At 39.9% G+C, this 24506-nt stretch overlaps 1 protein-coding gene across 8 annotated transcripts in view; it reads right to left on the bottom strand.

Moving 5' to 3' along the window:
* Positions 1-4858: 4858 nt before the first annotated feature.
* Positions 4859-24506, bottom strand: part of stard13b (StAR-related lipid transfer (START) domain containing 13b) — a 511429-nt gene continuing 491781 nt past the window's right edge. For all 8 annotated transcript variants that reach the window (XM_051927182.1, XM_028799309.2, XM_028799308.2 and 5 more), the window contains 7 exons: positions 23774-23972; positions 21479-21689; positions 19923-20037; positions 19576-19800; positions 18196-18413; positions 13723-13899; positions 4859-6199 (listed from right to left, as the gene is read on the bottom strand). In XM_051927182.1, coding sequence (XP_051783142.1) covers positions 6082-6199; positions 13723-13899; positions 18196-18413; positions 19576-19800; positions 19923-20037; positions 21479-21689; positions 23774-23972 — 1263 coding nt within the window. In that variant the 3' untranslated portion in view covers positions 4859-6081. The remainder of the gene's footprint in view (positions 6200-13722; positions 13900-18195; positions 18414-19575; positions 19801-19922; positions 20038-21478; positions 21690-23773; positions 23973-24506) is intronic.

Here is a 24506-nt window from a genome sequence, read left to right as displayed (position 1 = left end):
AGGAGACTGGCATCATCCCAACTGACTGGAAAACAGGTCTTGTCTGGAAATCTGGAAAAGGGAAGGGTGATCGCCTGGATTGCAGCAACTACAGGGGGATAACACTGCTCTCGGTGCCGGGTAAGGTCTTTGCTAGGGTCGTCCTCAATAGGATCCGTGATCACTTGCTCACCTACCAGCGACTGGAACAGTCTGGTTTTACGCCTAAAAAGTCTACCATCGACCGCATCCTGGCACGGAGGGTTCTCATGGAGCGCAAACGCGAATATCGGCAGAGTTTCTTTGCAGCCTTTGTTGATTTTCACAAAGCGTTCGACTCAGTTGATCGAGCTACCCTGTGGGACATCCTGAGGGTTCGCAGGATCCCCTCGAAGTTGCTGTATATCATGGCCGGCCTGTACACTGGTACTGTGAGTGCTGTGCAGAGTGGAGACAGGACCTCTGTGTTTTTCCCAGTTAATTCTGGGGTTCGTCAGGGGTGTGTTCTTGCTCCTACTCTGTTCAATGCTTGTATGGACTGGGTGTTCGGCAAGGTCGTGGGGTCCAGCGGCTGTGGGGCATCTGTTGGTGAAGAAAGATTCATGGATCTTGATTTTGCTGACGATGCTGTGATCTTCGCGGAGTCAATGGAGGCTCTGATCGGTGCGCTCGAGAGACTGAGTGAGGAGTCTGAGTGTCTGGGCTTGTGAGTGTCCTGGATAAAAACCAAGAGCCAGGCCTTTAATGGCCTCTTGGGCATAGCCATCAGCAGTGTGTCTGTCTGCGGAGAGAGTGTCGACCTTGTCAAGAGGTTTACTTACCTTGGCAGTGACATTCATGTTTCTGGTGACTCTTCCTATGAAGTCAGTAGATGGATTAGGAGAGTATGGGGGGTCATGAGGTCGCTGGAAAGGGGTGTGTGATGCTCCTGATATCTATGCAAAAGGACAAAGGTCCAAGTCTTTAGAGTCCTGGCGCTTCCTGTCTTGCTACATGGTTGCAAGACATGGATACTATCCAGTGACCTGAGATGAAGACTGGACTCCTTTGTTGCTGTGTCTCTTCAGAGAATCCTTGGGTACCATTGGTTTGACTTTGTGTCGAATGAGCGGTTACTCATGGAGTGCCAAATGAGACACATTACCTGCATTGTGAGGGAGGGTCAGTTACTGCACTATGGCCATGTGGCGCGTTTCTCCGAGGGTGATGCCAGCTTATAAGATCCTCATTGTTGGGGATCAAGTGGCTGGACCAGGCCAAGGGGTCGCCCACGTAACACCTGGCTGCGGCAGATAGAGGGTCATTTCCGGAGGGTGGGACTGGACCGCGTGTCTACTTGGGGGGTTGCAAACAGGGATCCCGAGTTGTTTTGTTGTGTAGTGGGTACGGCAACGCACTGTACCAGTGCATGCTCCCCAACTTGACTTGACTTGGTACCAACAAATTTTTCCACATGTATAGATAAATAGATCTTTGCCCCGGAGTAAATGTATCTTTTTACAGAAGGTAAATAAAAATTATCACCAGTATATTATAACAAGTAACAACAAAACCTCCCACTCAAATCCACACCAGAAGCTCTTTAGCTTTTAGCTAAAGATTGGTTTATACTATACTTGATACATCAGCGTAGCAAAAATGTTGTCAGAAAGAGAAGCACCTTCTCACGTGCTAGCTGGACTTTCCTTGTGCACTGTGAATGGAAGGAGGTGATTGTTAATTTCTAAAGTTATCCATTTAATAGTTTTGGGCTACGGCAAGTTGAGGATAACTGAAATTGCAGAAGCCAAATCCACAGATATGGGGGTTCTACTGTATTACTTATATTATAACAAACAACAAACCCCTTCCTCCCCAGCAAATCACCATGAGAATAATGAAAAAGAAAGACAACTTCTTAGTTGGCTGAAGATAAGATGAACAGTCACAGTCACAGTGAGGCATTATAAAGCTGTATTTCCAGTCATATGATGGAGCCCCAGTAGCATTTCTTGTTACATATACAGTACATGGAAATAATAGACTTGCTTTTGCTTAAAAGTGGTTAACACTGAACATGTCCAAGAATACGCAGGCTGGTTAGTTTCAGCCCTGTTGGGATCCGTGGGCGCCGCCAGGGGGTGCTGCAGCACACTACTTCTTAAGCCAGAGATGAGAAGTAGGAAGACAAAGCTTGCTAAGGAGGAGTGGAGGAGAAAGAGTAAAGAGAATAGAAAGAAGAGAACTGCATTAAGGCAGGGGTCTCCAACTCCAGTCCTGGGGCCGCATGTATAAATGGTGTGTACGCACAAAAATGTTGCGTTAGAATGTTTCCACGTTCAAATCGCGATATATAAAACCTAAACTTGGCGTAAAGCCACGCACATTTCCATGGTAGCTCATACACTGTCGTATGCAAGTTCTCCGCTCGGTTTTGCAGACTGGCAGCACCCAGCATCAAAGCAGTGCTACTGTTCCTGTGTGGTTACCCTTTTTTTTAGATCTACATCCCTGACGTGGCTTTATAAATACACTGAAATTAGCCGCATATCCATCCATCCATTTTCCAACCCGCTGAATCCGAACACAGGGTCACGGGGGTCTGCTGGAGCCAATCCCAGCCAACACAGGGCACAAGGCAGGAAACAATCCCGGGCAGGGTGCCAACCCACCGCAGAATTAGCCGCATATTGTTTATTAATTTAATGCATCTGATTTTCATTAACCTGTAACAATATAATGGTCCACAGAATGGTCAAACTATTCCAAATACCATAACTGCTTTAGCGTTGTTAGTCTCACTGCACCTTCTTCTTCTTCTTTCAGCTGCTCCCGTTAAGGGTTGCCACAGCAGATCATCTTTTTCCATATTACTCTCACTGCACCACTCGGAGTATTTATATCACTGTATCCGAGTGTGAATCACAGCTGTACAGCAGCTGATCGGAAAGAGAATTATCAGTATACAGCATCAAGCACACACTGCCTCAGCCATTCGCTATTTGATCTGCTCTCATCCGACAAACACTTCAGTCTTTCCTGTACTGACCTCGCAGTTCACAAACAGTTTCAACCCAAGAACTATAAACGCACTCAATCAGATCATCAAGTGCTCCTTGTAGAACTGTTTGTACTTATAAGTACAATTACCTCACTGTAAACTTGCGATAGTTATAATATTGCACAACCTGAGCCACTTTATAAAGTGCGTATTTACATATGATGACAATATTATTTTAAAGATGAAATGCAGCAAAATATGTTTATTATACAGATAAAACTTTAACTTTAAATACAACTTTAACTTTAAATACACGGTGCCGCAGCGCTAGCTAATTCAGGGATTGTTCCTGCCTCATGCTGTATTCTTGCTGGTGCTGACGCAACACTGGAAGCACAGATGGATAGAATAATTAAACATGTACTACAAAGATATTTCAATGTTCCTTAAAAGTTTTGATGAATCGGCGTTCTAAGCTTACAGATGGCTTAACGTCTATTACAGAGCTGATTGTGTGGCGATTGGGTATTTGGAGAAAGAAAAGTAAGGATAGGAATTGGAGGTTAGTACGTTTGAAAGAGACAGTACTTCTGTAATAAATTATTTCATCGCAGGTCACACATGGCTCAGCAAGAATCTTGCGCGAGACATGAACAATCACTGCGCCACCGTGTTCCCATGTTTAATAACATGCTTTAACTCCTATCATCATGAAAATGATATCACGTATACATCTCAGTATTTTAATTATTCAGAGAGCTGTAATATCACGAATGTAATGGATTCTGTGTCCTGTTGGAGGAAGAGAAAGCCTGGAAGCACGTAGTGATTCACACACATAGAAGATCAAATACAGAACAAAGCATTTGAAGTGCTACTTTAGTTACAATGGGATTTGAGAAACTAGTAAATTAAACGATTTTAAGATGAAGTATATGATGTTCTACTTTAATGACAAAATAAACTACATGATTAAAGTGGAAATTTTGAGATTAAAGTTGACATTTCATGCTTTTTCCCCACTGTGTGCCTTTTTTTTCTCTGTACCATAATAAACTTTCATATGACACTCAGACGGTGGGCTACGACTCGCCTTTTCACGGTGACTTTGATATGTGACAACTTCTTTTTTATTTTAGGACACCGTGTGACTTTGTGAACGTGAGCTTTCGAGTTTCTACGACACGCTATGTCACTCGATCAACTTCCTTTTGTTGTGTATATCACTGTTTAAACCAACAAATAGTAAGTTTTTCCTTGCCTCCACTTGGTATTCGCTGAAATTCTTCTTTTTTCCGTCTTGCTTTTGTAATTGTCTTTTCACAGAAGGCTGACCTTAAGGGCTATTTATATTGATTTGCATATTCAGAGAGACGTAATTCTGGTAGGAGTTGGGGCGGGACAGCAGGCGCGTGCACGTGCGTTACTTTTCACGCTGACCGGGATTTATGGAGCGAAAGAACGTGGAAGCTGGCATTCGCACAGATTTATGCATCTGGATTTTTTGTGCGTAAGCACATTTCCACTTTTGTGCTTATGTCATGTTATAGTGCGAATTCTACTCACATCGTTATGCATGAGGCCTCTGGATTGGAGTTGGAGACCCCTGCGTTATGGAGTGCTATTTGCGCATGGACTGTTGTGGGCTCGTGGGAACGGAGAAGACGCTCTCCACGAGTGAAAAAACAAAAAATAAAGGTACTCGTGTTTTATAAGTGTGCCTGCCTGTGTCGGGTTGGGTGGCTGGCACGCTCCCTAGTGGTTCGGTCACAGTCTCTAAATCTTGCAGAAATCCAGACGGAACTTCTCTTTAGTCTCACTGCTTAGTCTTAAAACTTTCTGAGCTTGCACCTCCTTGCTAGGATGTTCTTACAAAGACAACACCAAAAACACTGCAAGTTAACAATGAACATGTCTTTAATTTTATCATTGAAAAGATTGCACTTGTAGACAGCAGACCTACACACTCTTCAGACACCTCCAGTATATCAGAGCCGGCATGAGGAAATTCACACCTGAGTCACAACGTATTTACATCCTCTGACGGGGTCTCCGTCACATTAAATTACTCCACGGGTTAAAAACAAACCACATTGTACACAATTAGTAAAACCGGCTTACATGTTTGTTTTTCCTTTATTTTCTTTTAACAATTGGAAATACTAGGCAGTCAATAAGATAACAATATAATATGCAAAGAGTGCAGGTAAATCTGCAAACACAAAAACGACAAAACATTAAATATATACAGTTATGCAGTATATATATATTTTATATATAGAGAGATTTGTATTTAAAATTAATAAAATAAACATGCTTCTCAGAAGCTCTTCATTGCTCTATTGTGCAAAGCACAGATAATGTCCTAGACATTGTATGATACAATAATAATAATAACAAAAATAATAATAATGAAAATTGTAGCATTTATAATAACAAAAAAGGGCATTAAGGGTATACACTATACCCAACCAAAGACAATCAGACAGACACATCAATTTCATTGGTGACCGGAGCTGACGGAGAGCAGGGTGTACTGTAGTTCACGTTACACTAGGCCGTAAATGTGTACAGCCAGTTGAAAGAACCTTTTGCTTTAGCCTCGACTCTTTGTAAAGTATACTCCATGTACCTTTAATCTATCTCCTTGTTTATCTGAGGTATTTTTCTACATTAGATCTCTATTTCATGTTCACAAAGTCGGATCTGCAACACTACAGATTAGAAGTCTGCTATGCACTGATGAGGAGCTATAGAACACATGCATTGTCCTGCCTGAAGATGCCATGTCTACAGCCACATGGTTAGCTGAGGTGTAAACGTTTAAAGCACAATAACATCACTCGTGATTGGAATCAAGAAGAAAAATTAAAAACAAAAGGAACAATTTATGCACAACAAGGTTATGTTCAGCAGCAAGGAGTGGGAGAAGCTCCTCTCTTGAGATGGCCCCAAGGTCTCTTGCACACTTCAGACAATTTTTAGATGAATCTGCAAGCGGCCTGGCTGAAGATGACATTCCTGTATATTCTTGAGTTATTTCCCCTCCACAGGCAGCTCACACTGAAGCACCTTGTCTAAAGTAGTTATCTCTGTTGGGAAAACAGCCAAAGGGATCACCTTTAGATTTTGGTTTCTGGTCCTTCTGTAGTTATTGGCTGAAAGGAATTCCTGATCCGGGCAGCTTCTGCAGCACACAGATATCCAAAGGCTTTGTTGTACCATTCAGATGTCCGCCCTCTGAAACAAGGCCAAGAGACACATTTCAGTCCTCTCTAGTGTCACATTGCAAGCTCAAGGCTGCGTCATTCCTGAAATGCTCATACACTTGACTTATGAAAGAAGCCAGATTTGCAACAAACGCATGCCGATCGTGTCAAATACCATGACGTGACAGGGATACTTTACACACTTTTCCTGGATAGTCATTTAAACAGAGAGTGTCCTCGACTTTACTGGCAGTGATCTCTCAGATTTACAGTATGAGAGAGAGGAGGATACCGTCAATGGCTACTCTGTTAAATTCAATTTCTGTTTTGAACAGGCTCACGGCTTTTTACATGCTGGGATTTTTGAATCAATGAGGAATTGTGTGTGCAGTAGTTTGGTATTTACTTGAGCTTCAGGGATCAGCTTGATATTGTTCAAACCAATGTTATTTTTTTACCATCATGGGGTGCACTAATTTGCCATAGGATATTGTGCTCTAAAGCGATGCATTTTTAATAAAAAATGTCAATAAACCCAGCTGTACCAAAGCACACATAAAAGCACTATTTTTTTGTGTGTCCAGTTTTCCTTCTGTGTTTCTGAGCTATGCTTATGACCAAGAAATAATACATTTAATCGAAGATTCTTAGCACTATTTTTCCTGAGGTAAGCCTATGCTGTGTTCGCGTGCCTGTTCCACGTGGATAATGTTTTTATATGAATAAAGATGTAGAATAGCAGAAAACCAGGCACGTGTGCCGAGGTACTTATTGTGACACTGCCTTTTTACTAAAAGAGTTTGAAAAAAACATCTACCCAGGATGTTAAAATAAAATCAAAAACAAGGATTTGTAGTTTCTTATGGTAGTTGAGATAATTTGAGGGTTATCTTGCTAGTTAATTTATTAAATGTATTTAATTTATCAAAACCAAAAGAGTTTTAATCTGTCATATGCCACCAATTTTCCTCTTCACAAGCACAAATGACACACTTGGAGTTATTAAACCATGTGACAAATTTCAGTAAAGAGTGTATGCATTTCACAGTATAGTAAGCGTTTAAATGTAAAGTGTATGCATTTTAATAAACAGTGTAAGTTTTAGTATACTATATATATGTTTAACCGTAAAATGTGTACATTTCAAAGTGTAGTGTATTCACCTTAATACACTGTGTAAGTGCTTCAGGATATAGTGTGTGCATTTCAATATAGCGTTTATCCATACAGTGTAAGTGTTTCTGTGTAGGGTGCGTTTCAATACAGTAATCCCTCGCTATATCGCGCTTCGCCTTTCGCGGCTTCACTCCATCGCGGATTTTATATGTCAGCATATTTTAAATATATATCGCGGATTTTTCGCTGCTTCGCGGGTTTCTGCGGACAATGGGTCTTTTAATTTCTGGTACATGCTTCCTCAGTTGGTTTGCCCAGTTGATTTCATACAAGGGACGCTATTGGCAGATGGCTGAGAAGCTACCCAGCTTACTTTTCTCTTTCTTTTGCGTTGACTTTCTCTGATCCTGACGTAGGGGGATTGAGCAGGGGGGCTGTTCGCACACCTAGACGATATGGACGCTCGTCTAAAAATGCTGAAAGATTATCTTCACGTTGTGATCTTTTGTGCAGCTGCTTCCTGAAACGACATGCTGCACGGTGCTTCGCATACTTAAAAGCTCGACGGGCACGTATTGATTTTTGATTGAAAAACAAACTCTGTCTCACTTTGTCTGCTCCTGACGGAGGGGGTGTGAGCTGCCACCTTCAACAGCTTTGTGCAGCGGTGCTTCGCATACTTAAAAGAAAAACAGCCCTATTGATCTGTTTGCTTTTCTCTCTATCTCTGTGACAGTCACTGCTCCTGACACGCACTCCTTTGAAGAGGAAGATATGTTTGCATTCTTTTAATTGTGAGACTGAACTGTCATCTCTGTCTTGTCATGGAGCACAGTTTAAACTTTTGAAAAAGAGACAAATGTTTGTTTGCAGTGTTTGAATAAAGTTCCTGTCTCTCTACAACCTCCTGTGTTTCTGCGCAAATCTGTGACCCAAGCATGACAATATAAAAATAACCATATAAACATATGGTTTCTACTTCGCGGATTTTCTTATTTCGCGGGTGGCTCTGGAACGCAACCCCCGCGATGGAGGAGGGATTACTGTGTATAGTCTAGGCATTTTAGTAAAGAGAATATTCATCTCAAAATACAGTCAGTCAGCCACTTTCTAACCTACTTTGTCCTGAACAGGGTTGCGGGAGGCGCCAAGGTCTGCCCCAGCTAGTGTAGGACGCAAAGGTAGAAATAAACCCTGGACAGAGTGCCAGTCCATCGTAGGGCAAACACACATGGGGGCCAATGTAATGTCGCCAATCCACTTAAGCTGCATGTCTTTGGACTATGGAAGGAAACGTGGAGCACCCGGAGGAAACTCACAGGTACACAGGGAGAACATGCAAACTCCACGCAGGGACGACCTGGGATATGAACCTTGGTCTCCTTAGTGTGAGGCAGCAGCGCTACCACTACACTACCATGCTGCCATCTCAATATACAATAAATGCATTTTAATATGCAGTGCACGTGTTTCACTATAGAGTGCGCTCCTCTCTCTAAATATACAATACATGAGTTTCATTGGACAGTGTAAAGGTTTGAGTACATCGTGTTTGTGCTTCAGCAGTACAGGGTAGGCTCATCTCAGTACACAGTGCATGTGTTTCAGGATGCAGTGTATGCATTTCACTAAGGACTGTGTTCATCTCCATGAGTAGGGGGTGTCTGGCTCAGTAGGGAGTCCATGCATTATTAGAATGATTTAGGCCCTAAACGATGCCTCATACACACTTGAAAACTCAGGATGTTACCTTAAATGCAATTATTGTTGGCTAAGCATTAAATTTATCTAGCACCAAACATGAAAACATATCATATCAAATAACTAATTTTCCTTTTGGTGTGATTTAATAGAAATAATTTTGTTAGGCCATTAAGATTGAAATCTCATTGTTGATTCTGAATTGGCCTCACATGTATCTGAACGTGCCCTGTGGTGCCTTGTGATTAACAATCGTGAGACGCGCTCTAGCCCCTTGTGACCTTGGAGTGGATTCAACGGGTACAACAACTAGTGGAGTAAAGAGTTCGATTTTCTTTTTTTTCTGTTTCTCAGTGTGTTTTGTAATATACAGTATGTTGTGAAAGATTCCAAACAACTATTTTGTACAAAAGCGACAAAATAACTGCCATAAACAATGCTTTAACATATTAAATTTGATTTGTTTAGACCAGGGGTGGGCAATGTCAGTCCTGGAGGGCCACAGTGGCTACAGGTTTTCATTCCAACCCAACTGCTTAATTAGAAACCAATCCTTGCCAGTCTTTGACCTTATTTAATTCTATGGCTTGTTAGTCTGCAATGTAAGGTTCTTATATCGTACATTTTTTTCCTTTCCAAGGATGTCATCCCAAATGATTTGAAGCCTAAAATGTTTGATTTTCAGTCTGTCACATTTTACTGTAAAGTGTTTATTAAATCAAACAGTGCATGATGAACCCACAGAGATGTAAATGGAAACAAGTTAGATTGTCATTTACATCTTATTGCTAATAAGGAGCCATTAAAACAGTGAATGCAGCTGTTCAAGATTGAAATAAGCAATTAAAGGGTGGGGAACCTTAACAAACAAGACCACTAAAATCCATCCATCCATCCATTTCCCAACCCGCTGAAACCGAACACAGGGTCACGGGGGTCTGCTGGAGCCAATCCCAGCCAACACAGGGCACAAGGCAGGAACCAATCCTTGGCAGGGTGCCAACCCACTGCAGGACACACACAAACACACCCACACACCAAGCACACACTGGGGCCAATTTAGGATCGCCAATCCACCTAACCTGCATGTCTTTGGAGTGTGGGAGGAAACCGGAGCGCCCGGAGGAAACCCACGCAGACACGGGGAGAACATGCAAACTCCACGCAGGGAGGACCCGGGAAGCGAACCCGGGTCCCCAGGTCTCCCAACTGCGAGGCAGCAGCGCTACCCACTGCGCCACCGTGCCGCCCAGACCACTAAAATGAAGCATCAAAATGTCACGTAAGCAATAATGCTTAATCAGCAATAATTGACTTCTCATAAAGAAACTGGGTTGGAACAAAAACCTGCAGCCACTGCGGCTCTCCAGAACCGACATTGCCCACCCCTGGTCTAGACAAAGTTTTTAAGGTTGTGTGCATTTTGGATTTCATATTATTTTCTATTTATTTTAATTGTTTTTTCTGTCATCTCTAAAATATAACTCCATTAAGACAGATGAAGCTCTGGTCTTTTAAAATTAAAATGAGATGAACAGCATTAAAATACTAACACTTACAGAACAGCATCCTAAAAATGGGGGCTTTGTGGTGTTCGAGGTCGCTATTTTATTTTTATGTAGCCTCACCTCAGGTCAATAGAGGCTGCTGCATCAATCTATATGTTCTCGTTTACTCACAGTGATTATCGTGCATGGCTGTGAGTTTGTTGCACTGTTCTGCAACACAATGAACAAGGGCATAGCAGAACACGCCATGTGTCAGTCTGTGTGGAGGACTATCACTGCAGTGGTGGCGTTTTGATCTGTCATGGTGTGACTTGTATTTTTAATTTTTTAGCAGCTGTTCCCAGGCCTTTAAAAGTAGCCAGGGCATCACTTAGGGGGCTTGGGAGGCCAAGTAACACATAGTAAATAGTTACATTTTTTTACATATAAACACCTTTTCAACAATGTTAAAAAACAAATACCTTATGGGTGCTGCCATTTTGTGGGTTTTGTTAATATGGTAGCAGAGCAGTTGGTTGGTATGGTGAAGTGGAATTGTGCCTAGTCTGACATCAAAGGTATAAAGGTTATTGTTGTAGATTTTAGTTTGTGGATACTCACTATCAACACTTAGCTCTCGTTTAGCACTGTTTCCTGGATTTTCTAACTACAATTCCCTTTGTGTTTGACTGTAGCTTATATTTTTTGTTTCAGCTTTGGTTACAAGAACCTCTTCAGGCTTCTGATCTTCTTGCTCTCTTATCTCTACTACGATTCTGGTTTCATGTCCTTGGTTTTGTTGGTATAACTTTTTATTTTTTTATTTTCTGATAATGACCTTGGCTAATTTTATGATTTTTGTTCCATCGCCTGCCAATTCTAAACCGATGTCACCCAGAACTCGATTGTTTTTAGAATGCTGTGATTTTCTAAGTGAATTCAGCTGAATTATAACAAACTTTGAGCCTATGATATCACTCCATCTAAACTGCAATGGAATGGCTATCGGCATATGCAGAATTAACAGAGCAGTCATTCACGCAACTGAGTATTTCACTGTACTCTGTGCACGTGACCATAAATGTCAATGTAAGAAAGTAAAAAAATCATCTGTTAGGAGTAATTATACGCACAGTGAAAATTCCATGTTTGCAATACCGGGCTATTAAAAATGAAAGAGCAGATTTCAAAAATTTATTTCAAACATCCTGTATAAGACAAAGATATTCCGCACATCACTGAACAGAAGAAAGTTCAAAGTTTAAAAGCCTGCCTAAAAGTACCAGTGAATGCCACCGAGCAGTGTTTCTCGTTTATAGTAAAATGGTGACAACACCACAAGATCCGGTGTTACCTGAATGACACCATTGTAGGACAATGGATTGGAAGAGGTGGACAACAAGATCTTGCTCATCGTCTATGGCCTCCCAGGTCTCCAGACCTTACCCCCTGCGATTTTTATCTATGGGGGTACATTAAAGAAAGAGTGTTTGTTCCACCTGTACTCGCTAATCTTCAGGATTTGCGACATCGAATTGAGGAAGCTGTGAATTCAGTAACAAGGGACCAGTTGACTCATGTGTGCCAAGAAATGGTCTACTGGTCTGATGTTTGTCGCGCTACACATGGTGCTCATGTCGAGTGCATGCAACCTCAAGGACCATACGACCAAACTTTGAACTTTCATCTATCTGGTGATGTGCGGAATGTGTTTCTGTGTCATACAGTTTGTTTAAAATAAATTTTTGAAATCTGCTCTTCCATTTTGAATAGCCCTGTATAAAGTTTAATATCGTTTCAAAAGTGTGACAGTACATTACTTTTGAATTGGTTTATTATTCAACACTTATTTTATTTTTGTTAATGCCGGATGTTACAAAATCCATCCATCAATCCATTATCCAACCTGCTATATCCCAACACAGGGTCACAGGGGTCTGCTGGAGCCAATCCCAGCCAACACAGGGCGCAAGGCAGGAAACAAACCTCGGGCAGGGCGCCACACACACCAAGCACACACCAAGCACACACTAGGGACAATTTAGGATCACCAATGCACTTAACCAGCATGTCTTTGGACTGTGGGAGGAAACCGGAGCACTCGGAGGAAAACAACACAGACACAGGGAGAACATGCAAACTCCACGCAGAGAGGACCTGGACAATGAACCCAGGTCTCCTAACTGCGAGGCAGCAGCATTACCCACTGCGCCACCGTGCCGCCCATGTTACAAAATGTTTTTCAAAAAAATCAACTTCATAAAAACATAATGAATGCTGAATGGAATTCATATTTATTTCGTTTTGCCTCTTGCTTACATGACAAAATGATTTGTCTAAATGTGGTGTCAGCATAAACTGAGGTATGGACACCAGATATGTGACTTATGAAGATAAATAAAGGAGGGTTTGTGGAAGGACAACTTGACTTCTGCCTTTATCCTAACTTCTTAAGTTATTTATTATTTTCATTCCATGCACGTACTTTTCTATTTATTTTTTTTTTTGCATCAGATCATTTGTTCTACTCAGTGATTGAGTTAATTTAGCTCTCAGTAAAATTGGCTTTGACATCACCCCTGGGGTGCTGCAGCGAATTAAGCTGTACAATAATACAGTTATTATTTTGTTGTGTCTTGTACACACCTGTATTTTTAATTTTAAACATTTTGAACTTTTTAAATATTTTAAGTAACAGCACAAAATAAAATATAACCTTTTTAAAACAGTAAAAGCAAACCCTATTTTAACCTACTGCTTTGGATGTGCAAGATGATTTTAGTAAGTTTTGTCTTTTTTTGTTTTCAATACTGCCTTAACTCTTTATTAAAGAGCACAATCATGCATTGTGATCCGAGTCATTGTAATGTATGGGAATTGAAAATGTAAATGGGAAGGCGGTTACTGTGTTTAAAAGAAATGAAAACTGTGAAAAGCCTGACATCTTTGATTGAATTATCATATACTGTATGTCTCATTTAACATGTTCTTACAGTGAATGATGTACATTCAAGTATGTCACGGAAGTCACTGCAGTTTGTCATTGATAAATTGTGCCTCGACGATAAACAGCTAAGCCACTCATTTGTCTGGGCTTTGTGATTTGTGATAGAAAATGTACGGTTGCGGTTCAAGTTCTCAGAAGAGGCATTCTGCAGCGGAGTAACACGAATAAGCAGCTTTTTTTTAGATTTCACATTTACTGTTTTCAGTCCTAATGACAATCTTAACATCTCCCTAGGATACTCACTTTACATCGACTCGGCACACATGAGACAGCCTGGATTTGCCAGAGCCACAGGGTTCTAATAAATACTGGGAGTCCAGAACAACTGCCCTTACTCCACCAATTGGAGGGGCTTCTTCATGGTCGATGGAAATGGCTACCATGACACAGGTACCCTTGGGCAGATCAGTCCTCCAGGACCTAGAAGTAAAAGGAAAGACTGTAGTAATTCATTTATAAATAAATTCACTCTGTTACAGAACTGGCCTTAGACTCTCTGCATACAGTAAAATAAAAGAAACCGAAGTGAAATTAGCAGCCACAATGACTAATCATGCTCACCCTTGCTATGATATTTTGTCTTAGAGTGCCTTTAGCCACCTCAGCTGGTGTGCTTAGAGGTGTCTATAGCCATTAGACTGCATTGTGCCTTCTCACACTGTGACAAGCTTCACCTCAGCCATTATAGTTATTTTTAATTTTAATGTTTCATTTTTCATCTATTACTCATTTACCATTATGTAACAAGACCTTAACAAACACAACTTTGGGTCTTCATAACACTTAAAACATCAGTAACGTGTTTATTCATCTCTGCAATGCGACTTCACCTTGGGGAGGTCTGAGGTGGCTTACTGAGACACATTTCTCTTGATATTACATTTTTAGTATAAGACCTGTGAATCCTTCATATTAACAAATAATGTTACCATCATGTCAGATATGCCACACTGCACAGAGATGAATAACCCATCCACTGATGATTTATAAGTGTTATGAAGACCAAAAGAAGCCTTTGTTGAGGTCTTGTTACATAAGAGGAAACGGGAAATCGATGTGTTTTTGCAGTACCTAAACTAAAGTTGCACCAATGATTTAAATATTTATTTTAAATGTATGACATAGGAGGGTTTTCATAGATAGATAGATAGATAGATAGATAGATACTTTATTGATCCAGGGGGAAATCACTGTCTCAATAGACTTTAAAAGCATGGTCTAATGTTAAAACTAAAAAGGAACTCACTGATGCATTAATGTTTTCTGTTATGTGTGTAAATACCAGCAGCACAGTAAAGCTAATACAATGCTGAGTGAGTATGGAGAGGCTTGGAATGGATAACTACCGTGTTTCCCCGAAAATAAGACCTAGCATGATTTTCAGGGTGCTCTGTAATATAAGCCCTGCCCCAAAAATAAGCCCTAGTCACGATCATCAGCTGAAAAGTAAGGCGCCCATCAATTACATCCATCAATTCGGGGATGCGCCCATTCCAGCAGCATCAGCACAAAACAGAAACAAAATCCCTGGACGAGGCATCGCAAGGTGAACACAAGCACTCACACACACTGGCGTCTTTTTAGCGTCACCAAGTTCCAAACTTTCATGTCTTTGGATGGAAAACTGAGCACACTGTGGAAACCCACCAGGAAAAACATGCAAACTCCAGGTAGGGATCACAAGGGATCACAAGGGACGTGACTCCCTACTGCGAGACAGCAGTGCTACTGCTCTGCGACCCCATATGTGTAACTTTTAACAGTATTCATTATTTAAACAAAGTTAACAATTTATCTGTAAATGTAACATACATATTTTAATGTATTTCATCATGAAAGTGATATCAAGTATAAATCTAAGAATTCTAAATGTGCAGAGAGCTGCAATATCAAAAATGTAATCTGTTCTGTATGGTGATGCTGCTTGCCACTGCTGTCAGCTCGGGAGGAATCCCCAGTAGCAATTTAACAACTGGGATGACGTTTACGATGTCTACTTTAATGATAAAGTAAACTACGAAGTTAAAGTAGACATTTCGAGTTTAAAGCTGAAATTTCCACTTTAATCACAAAATAGGTATTTTCATTATGTTCTTTACTTTTTTTTCTCTGTGGCTCAAATACACCGCCGTACATTCTGATGGTATTGTAAGGTAAAAAAAAAAAAAAAGACGGCACAGAAGATGGTATGTGAGACTTTTAAAATAACAAATTTTTAAAATGTCATTACTTTGGGGATAATGGGACGATTGAATATAAAAGCACTACAAAGACATTTTGCCTCACCACATCGAACCATTCATCAAACATCGAAGCACGCACATCAGTCCTGGAGGATCCTAAAAACGGCTGGAGTAGCAAGAAATTCAGGCTGGAATTCAGGGTTTGAATGTGGAGAGTTATGACGATATTCCAGAAGACATGACTGTATTTGGATAAATGTATATTATTGTACATGAATAAATATCAGATTTCCCCTGAAAATAAGCCCTACTGCAACTTTTGGAACAAAAATTAATATAAGACCCGGTCTTATTTTCGGGGAAACACGGTAATAACCACAAAAGAAATCAGTCACTAAGCAGGGGGGTGAACAATCAGTGCTGCCAAGACCCCAAAGACACACCTTTCTGAAATGGATTAAGTGAGTCGAAACAGGGGAATAGGGGAACAGAGAAAAGGTGGATCTTCAATTGTGATCTAACTGTTAGGGAATAATGCAGATCATCAGGAAAATGTTCCAACACTCTCCTCAAAACTGACCCTGGTGTATCGGTGCTTTGTTTTCCATGTGGCTTCTACATGACCCCGGCTTTACAGTTATCTCAGAATAGTCAGCATACAGAGATGTTTGATTACAAAGCTTTCTCAAGGAGGTCACAGGTCTAAAATCCAGTCCCTAATTGGATGCCAACATTAATATCATCAGAAAATCTGCTTTCCTTTCCTTGTTGAAATTCATTGATAAACGGAAATTACTGAACTGTGAAGATCTATGCACCAAAACGATGAATATGAATGAGCTTTACTGTCAGGAAGTGAAACTAAATAACCGACCAGTCCTGAGAATGTCACTGTACAATCATCTTTTGTTTTATTTTTGATTCTGTGATTACAATTTGTTGATAAAGCTGTGGCTGTGTGATTTCCTTTTCATAAACTAAACTTATGTGACACCACAATGAAACTAAAGAGCATTGTAGAACAAGACAAACTCACATTGTCCACTTATTATCTACGGATCTCTGACCGGAAAATGGTCCCAAGTTCAGTTTCCCACTGACTTGATTAAACCATTTTACTTTTAATAAATAAACCAATTCAAATGGTAGAAATATATTATCATTGTATATATTATTTGTCTATTCAATTTTCATGAATACAATATTTTAGGCTTTTGTTGCTTTTTCAGATCTAAATGTTAAAATGTAGCACATCTGTAGCTGACAGCAAGGTAGTCTCACAACTTCAGGGCAACTGGGCTCAAACCAAATTTTTCTTACAACCCAAAGACATACTTTGACATTAATTTTTCAACTCAAAATTGCACTGAATTAGTGAGTGTGGCGTCTCCTGCCTTGCACCCATAGCTACTGAGACATTAACTGGCTTTCCAATCCCCTAAAATTTGGATTACGTTAGTTCAGAAGATCGATGGATGTATGGTAATCCATGGGTTAGCGGCTACTGCCTGTCATCTTCAGGTCTTTGGGGAGTTTGCGTGTTTTCCCACTTTCTACAGGATGTTTTCTCCAGATTTCCTATTTTCTCCCCCCCCCCCACACCCCAAAGGCATGCAGGTCAGGATAACGGAGTCTTTGTCCCAGTAGGAGTAACAGCCTTGTCATCTCATCATATTTGGAAAATTGATCAATTCCTAGGTAGGATTCCTTCAGTGTAAGTTGATCTTTTCTATATATTTGCATGCTGACTCCAAATTGGTGTAAATGAGTGGACACGGAGACCGACTAGTACCCCATCCTGGCTCGATTCTTTTCTGCTGCCCATGTAGCACCACATAAACTGAAAATGGATAATGCAGCTGGAAGGACAGATATTTGGTATGCTACAACCAAGCAAGCCTGACAGTTGATCCGCGGTTTTAAAAAATGGAATCACAAATATGTAGACTTTATTTTAGTTATTCCATCTGACCAAAATGGTATTAAGCTGTTCTTCATCATTTTATATCGTGTCTGTTTGCTAAATTAAAAATATCATAAGATTTTTAGAGCTGGTTTTGGTTTCCCTCCTTGGCAGGTAATCAAAACATTAGGAAATTCCCCAAAGTTCACTAAATCCACACAAAACATTCTCCACTGACTTAATCCAATTGAGGGTCACGGTGGGTTACAACTTAATTCATGCAAGGCACAAACCTACCCTGAACATAATATTAGGCCATTACTGGGATACCCATACAGGGCCAGTTTAGCTCTGCTAATTAAAACTTCACACACTTGTTTCGGATGTGATAGGAAAACAAAGACCCCAAAGTAAAATCCATAAAGACACAAAGAAACTCTGCACAGACGGTGACTAGCAATGCAAGTCACACCTGGCAGCTCTACCCACTGTGCCATCAGGCTGCCCTAAAGCATTACAACTATAAGGCATTCTGCAGGGCTGTCAGCAGTACAGAACTTGCTTTACTTTTGTTTGAAATCTAGTTATCTGTCAGACATAAAAGAGTAAAATGAACATATTTACACTTACCTTAGCACCACAAAGTCCCTGCTGGGGTGAGGTGCCATGCTATTTTGGACATATTGGTAAATTTCAGTCTGCTTATCCAATGTCTCAATCACCTTCCATTGAAGCAAGTCTTCATCCCATAAGTGGCGTTCGCGCAACACCCGGTTTAGGACTACAGATGGCGGTGCCTCCACTTCAACAGAAACTTTCCAGAGCCTCAATGGATTACCATCACCAACCTTGAAAAAAACACTGTGGATTTAGAGATGTCGCAGTTTGTACAATTTTAAAGTGTGCTCTCGCAATCAGATATATTTTATTGACTGTCCTCATGCTCGGTTTTACACAGATGCTCAATATCGTTTTTTATTTCTCACCTTGGCCAACCACTAACCCATAGCTGGATATAGCAATTTTGAAAGTGGACTCATGGGTGAACTATTGTTACCCATTTCATTAAAAAGTATTGTCCGCTCTTCCATTTATAGCTGTGGAATGATAATTTCAGTGCTTTGTTACAAAACAAAAAAAAAATGTTTAAAAAGCAAGCACTGAGCCAGAAATGAATTCTGATGGAATGAATGCAATGTAAATGAAGGGATTTATACTTTGGTAGTCTTAACCAAGCCACCACATCTGCAAGTATTTATTGTAAATGTGTTTCTTTAATGAATTGTTACCTCATTATTTATCAGTGACATTACTAAACAATACAATTAGAGGAGTGACTGATTGCTATCTGAACATAAAGAAAGCACTTTTCTTGTTACTTTCGCCTTAACAAATAATTGTTACATTTTCCTTGAATGAGAGGTATTGAAACAGATGGAACAATAATCAGTCAGTCAGTCATTCTCCAACCCGCTCTATCCTAACACAGGATCATGGGGGTCTGCTCGAGCCAATCCCAGCCAACACAGGGCGCAAGGCAGAAACAAATCCCTGGGCAGGGCGCCAGCCCACTGCAGGGCACACGCATACACACACTCACACACCTAGCACACACACTAGGGACAATTTAGGATCTGCCAATGCACCTAACCTGCATGTCTTTGGACTGTGGGAGGAAACCCATGCAGACACAGGAAGCGAACCCAGGTCTCCTTACTGCGAACAATAATCAGTAGGAGAAAAATAAACTCTCCATGCCTGAATCCTGCCTATTACACCATTGTCTGAAAACACAAAAATAGTACTCTTTTCATAGATTTTGGTTGTTCTAACCAAACACAACAACGCATGCTTAGTATGCCTTGTAATTGTTTTAAACAGTCAACAATTCATCCAGGTTGTTTGGAACAGACAATTACAAGTCCCACAAAAATTGACATTTTGTACTCACTACAATAAATGTTTCACCAAATGAAAGTCAAGGTTGAGTCAGCCTACTGGGTGAAGTACCTTTTTATAAGCAATTTCTGTGTTGTTTGCACTAGAACAGGACACCCATGCTTTGTTTTTCTCTCTTGTTTCTTTAAAGACGGCCTGGATAAGGTTTTCCAGATAACTCTGATAGGTTCCTCTTCCTTCTTCTTCCAACTGTTTGCCCAGCTCCTCCATTGTTAATGCATGGATGTCTGCCTCCACATAGGAATTCCGTGACTGAGTCACCATTTCATGAGGAATCTGAAAGAAAAAGTAAGATAAAAAACAAATGTAATGCCCTTTTTGTCAGGATTCTTTAGAAGACTGCACAGCAGGAAATAATATACCCAGTCCTCATTAGGAATAAATGAAAATGTTCTCACCTCAAAAAGTCTATCACACTCCATGATCATATGAGCCAGTCCCTGTGTGGCTGCCAGGTTTTCATTTAGGTCTTTCTGGTCAGGCTTGCCTGTTGCATATTTTTTCTGCATTACCCTATTGTGATAAAAACATCAAAAATTCTGTAAAGAGAAGGTTCCTTGGCAGATGAATTAGCTGCCGTAATAGTGCCTCCCTAATAAGAGGGCCATATATTGGTCATTATCACTGCACAGAAGACAGAAAATAGTACAGTATTAAAAAAAAAAGGCTGCAGCTCCCTGTGATCTTGTCACCAGTTTTGTACTCTGCTTGAAGGTAATGAACACTCATTGCACTAGTTAGCTCTCTTAAGCTGACTGGAGTTTGCCTCATAAATCCTGAAATTTGTAATTCTTAAGAGATAACAATGGAGCTGAGTGGGTCAAGCAAAAACATTCATTTGATTTATTCTCGAGTCACACCAATGCAGCTTGTCCTGCTGAAGGTTCAATTTATACTCTCTGTTTCAGTTTGCTGGCTTCGTGCAGCTTCTGTCTGTACTTAACTGTGCTCACTTTCTTTCCGTTTTGAGAAGTTTGTCAATCCCATGTGAGTAGAGTGACATAATGTGAAACACGGACTGAATTAGGTTCATTTGTTTCTCTCCTAAATGATGTGTTATCTGACCTCAACCACATCATGACTCTAAGGCATACCTATAATTTGTGATCCATAAATGAGAGCCAGGTAACCCAGAAATGTGATAGAATAGGCAAAAAAATGAATCTCAAATAGAAGTACAAAGCAGGCAGAAGCTAACCTAAAATGATTTAAGCCTATATTGCAAAATTAACTCAAACAATCTTAATAGCACAGAGAATATTTATAACCTGTCTTTAAAGTATTTGCAGGTGTGACTTATAATACATGTAAAAACATACCTTGAGTATGTTACTTTTAAGGACCAATATTCAAATAAATCACTCTTCAAATCATTCCAAACGTCTACAGACCTTTGGGGGCACTACATACCGTTAAATAACCTGCAGAACACCAGATTTTGCTATTGTTTTTTTGTGGAGCAGTTGTGAGGCTCTTTGTGCAGGAAAACTATGGAATACTAAACATATAACAGTTGAGGTTTCATTGTTTTGTAGTTTGTTACGCAGGAAAGAACTCTGTGGCCTTTTTTACATCTCAGAAATCCCTTTAGTTTAGCTTTTGTTTTGTTTAATTATTACTATGATGTGCCACCTCACCCACTCATGATTCATAAATTCAGAATGTTGGGTGGAAGAAGAACTTAAGCAAATTAATGCATGAATCTTTTTTTAGTCAGACGCACAGTTTGCTTGTATGATCATCTTATAACATTATCAATTCAATTGTGGGGGGCCACAGCCTAACCTGGCAGCACTGAGCAGAAGATGTGAACTAACCCTGGTCAGGAAAACTCTTACAATAAGAGATTGTTTACAAGCCTTTTTTATACTGAAATATAAGGCTACCAAAAATATGAAAAATTCAAATGTTATGGGTGTTCATTCTTTGACCAAGAAGAAAAAAAAAAGCATACCGTGGGGACAGATTTTCTTTCTTGAGTATGTTAAGGTGAAAGAGTGATGGAGCCAGGCAAACAGCAATGTTCATAGGAGTCATCTGGTTCTCCTCGACAGATGTCACTTCATTCAGGAAACTCAGCAGAGTCTGCAGTACTTCTCGGTTTTCATCAGACATCAGCATAATAGCCGCTTGGACAGCCTGAAGCCTCTGGTCCTTGGGCACATCTTCATGGCAAAAAAAACAAAACTTTCTCAGACATGCCCAGCTCTAATTTCTGAGGTTAACCACACCAGACAAGCTTAGGAGACTGTGGCTTTTTATCATAAACCATTACTGAATTAATGACTCAAAGGGTACCATTCTAATGAGTGTCATGTAGAGTGTTCTTATGGAGTGGCCAGTCATCAGAGTATGAAATGCTAGCATGGCTGCAGTCTGTCTCCTGGTATTACTCACAGAGTAACACCTTATTAATCAAAAATCAATAATAAACATTATCTCAAAAATAGAAAATTCATTATGCTTGAAAGGATTGTTTAAATCTTGGTTAGCAAAAAATACAAGAACTATATAATTGAATATTGTATATCATTCAAATGACATTTTTCTGCTTTTTCATTTATTTTTGAGTCATCCTGAACTGCTGTTATCATGTATGTCCATCTACAGAAGGAATACTGTGCTAAAATGACATCAAACACAGCAATATGAGAATATATATATATATATATACACCCATACAATCAGATTGTGACACAGACTTCGAATGCCGTGAATGTAATTACCCCGATCTACATGCTGTCAAAATAAACGAACCACATGCCGTGGCGCAACGTTAGGGGCATCGCCTCTGGCGCTGACGTCCGAGGTTCGATTCCCGAGAGGGAGTGCAGTTGAGTGTGTACACCTGATGAGCCCAGAATGAGGGCGAAACACGTGTCGCGTACTCTTTGCATTTATTTGACAGTAAACTATTTCAACCATTCTATGATCTGCTCCTCACAAACTGAGGGCACCGTGGCGGATGTTAGCAGATTGCTGGCCAACCACAAGCGTTACCTGGTAGGTAACCACCCATACAATCAGATTGTGACACAGACTTCGAATGCCGTGAATATATATATATATATATATATATATATATATATATATATATATATATATATATATATAAACTGCTCAAAAAAATTAAAGGAACACTTTGAAAACACATCAGATCTCAGTGAGAAAAAAATCCTGCTGGATATCTCTACTGATATGGACCGGGTGTTGTGTTAGGAACAAAAGGATGCCACATTTAAACGTTTCATTCTAATACTGTATTTAATAATCTTTACTTACTGACTTCAAGATAATGTAATATACATGCATTTATATCAGATAAATATACATTTAACTCAACCTATATATGCGCTACAGTAATGGTGAGGTAAAATGAATAATACACATGAATGATTGGTAACTGGTCTCTATGTAAACAACAACAACATTTACAGTATTTTTATAGCACATTTTTATACAAAAAGTAGCTCAAAGTGCTTGTAAACATGTAAACATGTATAGACATTTTAGTTTTCGAGATCTTCGATAATCAACTTCTGCAATTATGAAAAACCATGTGATTGATATGCAAAGAAAATGAGTATCCGTTCTCCCCAGACTTTGAAAAATATACATCCCTCACCCCAAGGCAAAAAAGAATTACATATCCATCACTTCAGACTCAACATTCCAATACCATACCCCCTGAGACTCAACTGTCGCTATTTTAATGTAACAAAAAAAAAAAACAGATACAAGTGAAACGCACTATATAATAGAGAGATGTAATAATGAAAGGCACTAAATGACAGATAAATAGGTAGATAGTGTCAGGCATGTGTGATTAGAAGGCATCCTCTTTACTCTATGCAGGTAAGCATTACCACCCCGGGCCTAGAGTTGGTGCTCTTGTTAACACAATCTGTCTTTCCATCTGCTGGTTAGGGGAACCTCAAATGGAAGGCGAGTGATGTCACTTCACTAGGACCCGCCACTTCTGGAAATCAGCACTACAAAACCAGCTGGGACTAGAAGGAGGTGGTTAGTTTATTGACTACCAGCAACCGAGACAGAACACTCAGAAGTAAAGCTTTGCTTTCTTGTTTTGAGCATCCTGTTTATTTCTAACCTTTCCTCTGGATTAAACAGGGGCCTGCTGGTTCACCAACACTCTTGTGTTAGACAGACAGACAGACAGACAGACCGACCGACCGACCATCTGCTAATAAAGGCTGGACGAGTTGTATATAGATAACATTTTACTTACATTGATAGATATGAAGGAAAGTTTCGCCCAGTTTGCTAGTAAGAAGGGGCTCCGGAAGGTCTCTGAAAAACTGTTTCACCATGTCAGCTACATCATAGGCTGACTGATCTTCGTAATTTACATTCTCAGGGGAGCTCTCGTTCATTTGTCTTAAAGCTTGAATCCTGGATTTGACCCCAGATTTCCTAAAAAGTCCAACCTAGAGTTGGGATCAATAATGAAAGTTATTCAGAAAAGAAGAATAGCTATGTGTACTCTTTCTTGTTGCTTTTAAATCATGCATATTACAGACAGATATGCTTTTTAAATCCTTTATTTCCCATCTGTAAAACCAATAAACTCAAATGTTAACTACTGGGCAGCTATGTTAAAGTCATTTTCTTTTTCTTAAGTATATCATAACTTGAGGTAATGTGAAATGTGTATCTATATGTCTGAATTCCTAATTTTTACTCTTCAACCAGAGAAAATGAATTATGAAATCTTGGAAATAATGTCTAATGTTTTATGATAATTAAATACCAGAAAACAGATCTGTGATGCTCCATATTTTGATCAAAATAGACTTGACAAAAGAATCCACATTAAGGAGTTTTTCCTTTAGAATTTAGATTGTCTAAGAATCAGTTTACAAAAAACATATAAAGTCGTGAGCCTCATTACAGATGGGCAAACGTGTGCATTAACTTTATTCACTCTTCCCAATTTGAGTTTTATAAAATGCACTCATTTC

Source organism: Erpetoichthys calabaricus, chromosome 4 (assembly GCF_900747795.2).
Source record: "Erpetoichthys calabaricus chromosome 4, fErpCal1.3, whole genome shotgun sequence".
Taxonomy (NCBI): Eukaryota; Metazoa; Chordata; class Cladistia; order Polypteriformes; family Polypteridae; genus Erpetoichthys; species Erpetoichthys calabaricus.
The sequence above is the reverse complement of the archived record's forward strand: the minus strand, read 5'-3'. Positions and strand labels throughout refer to the sequence as shown.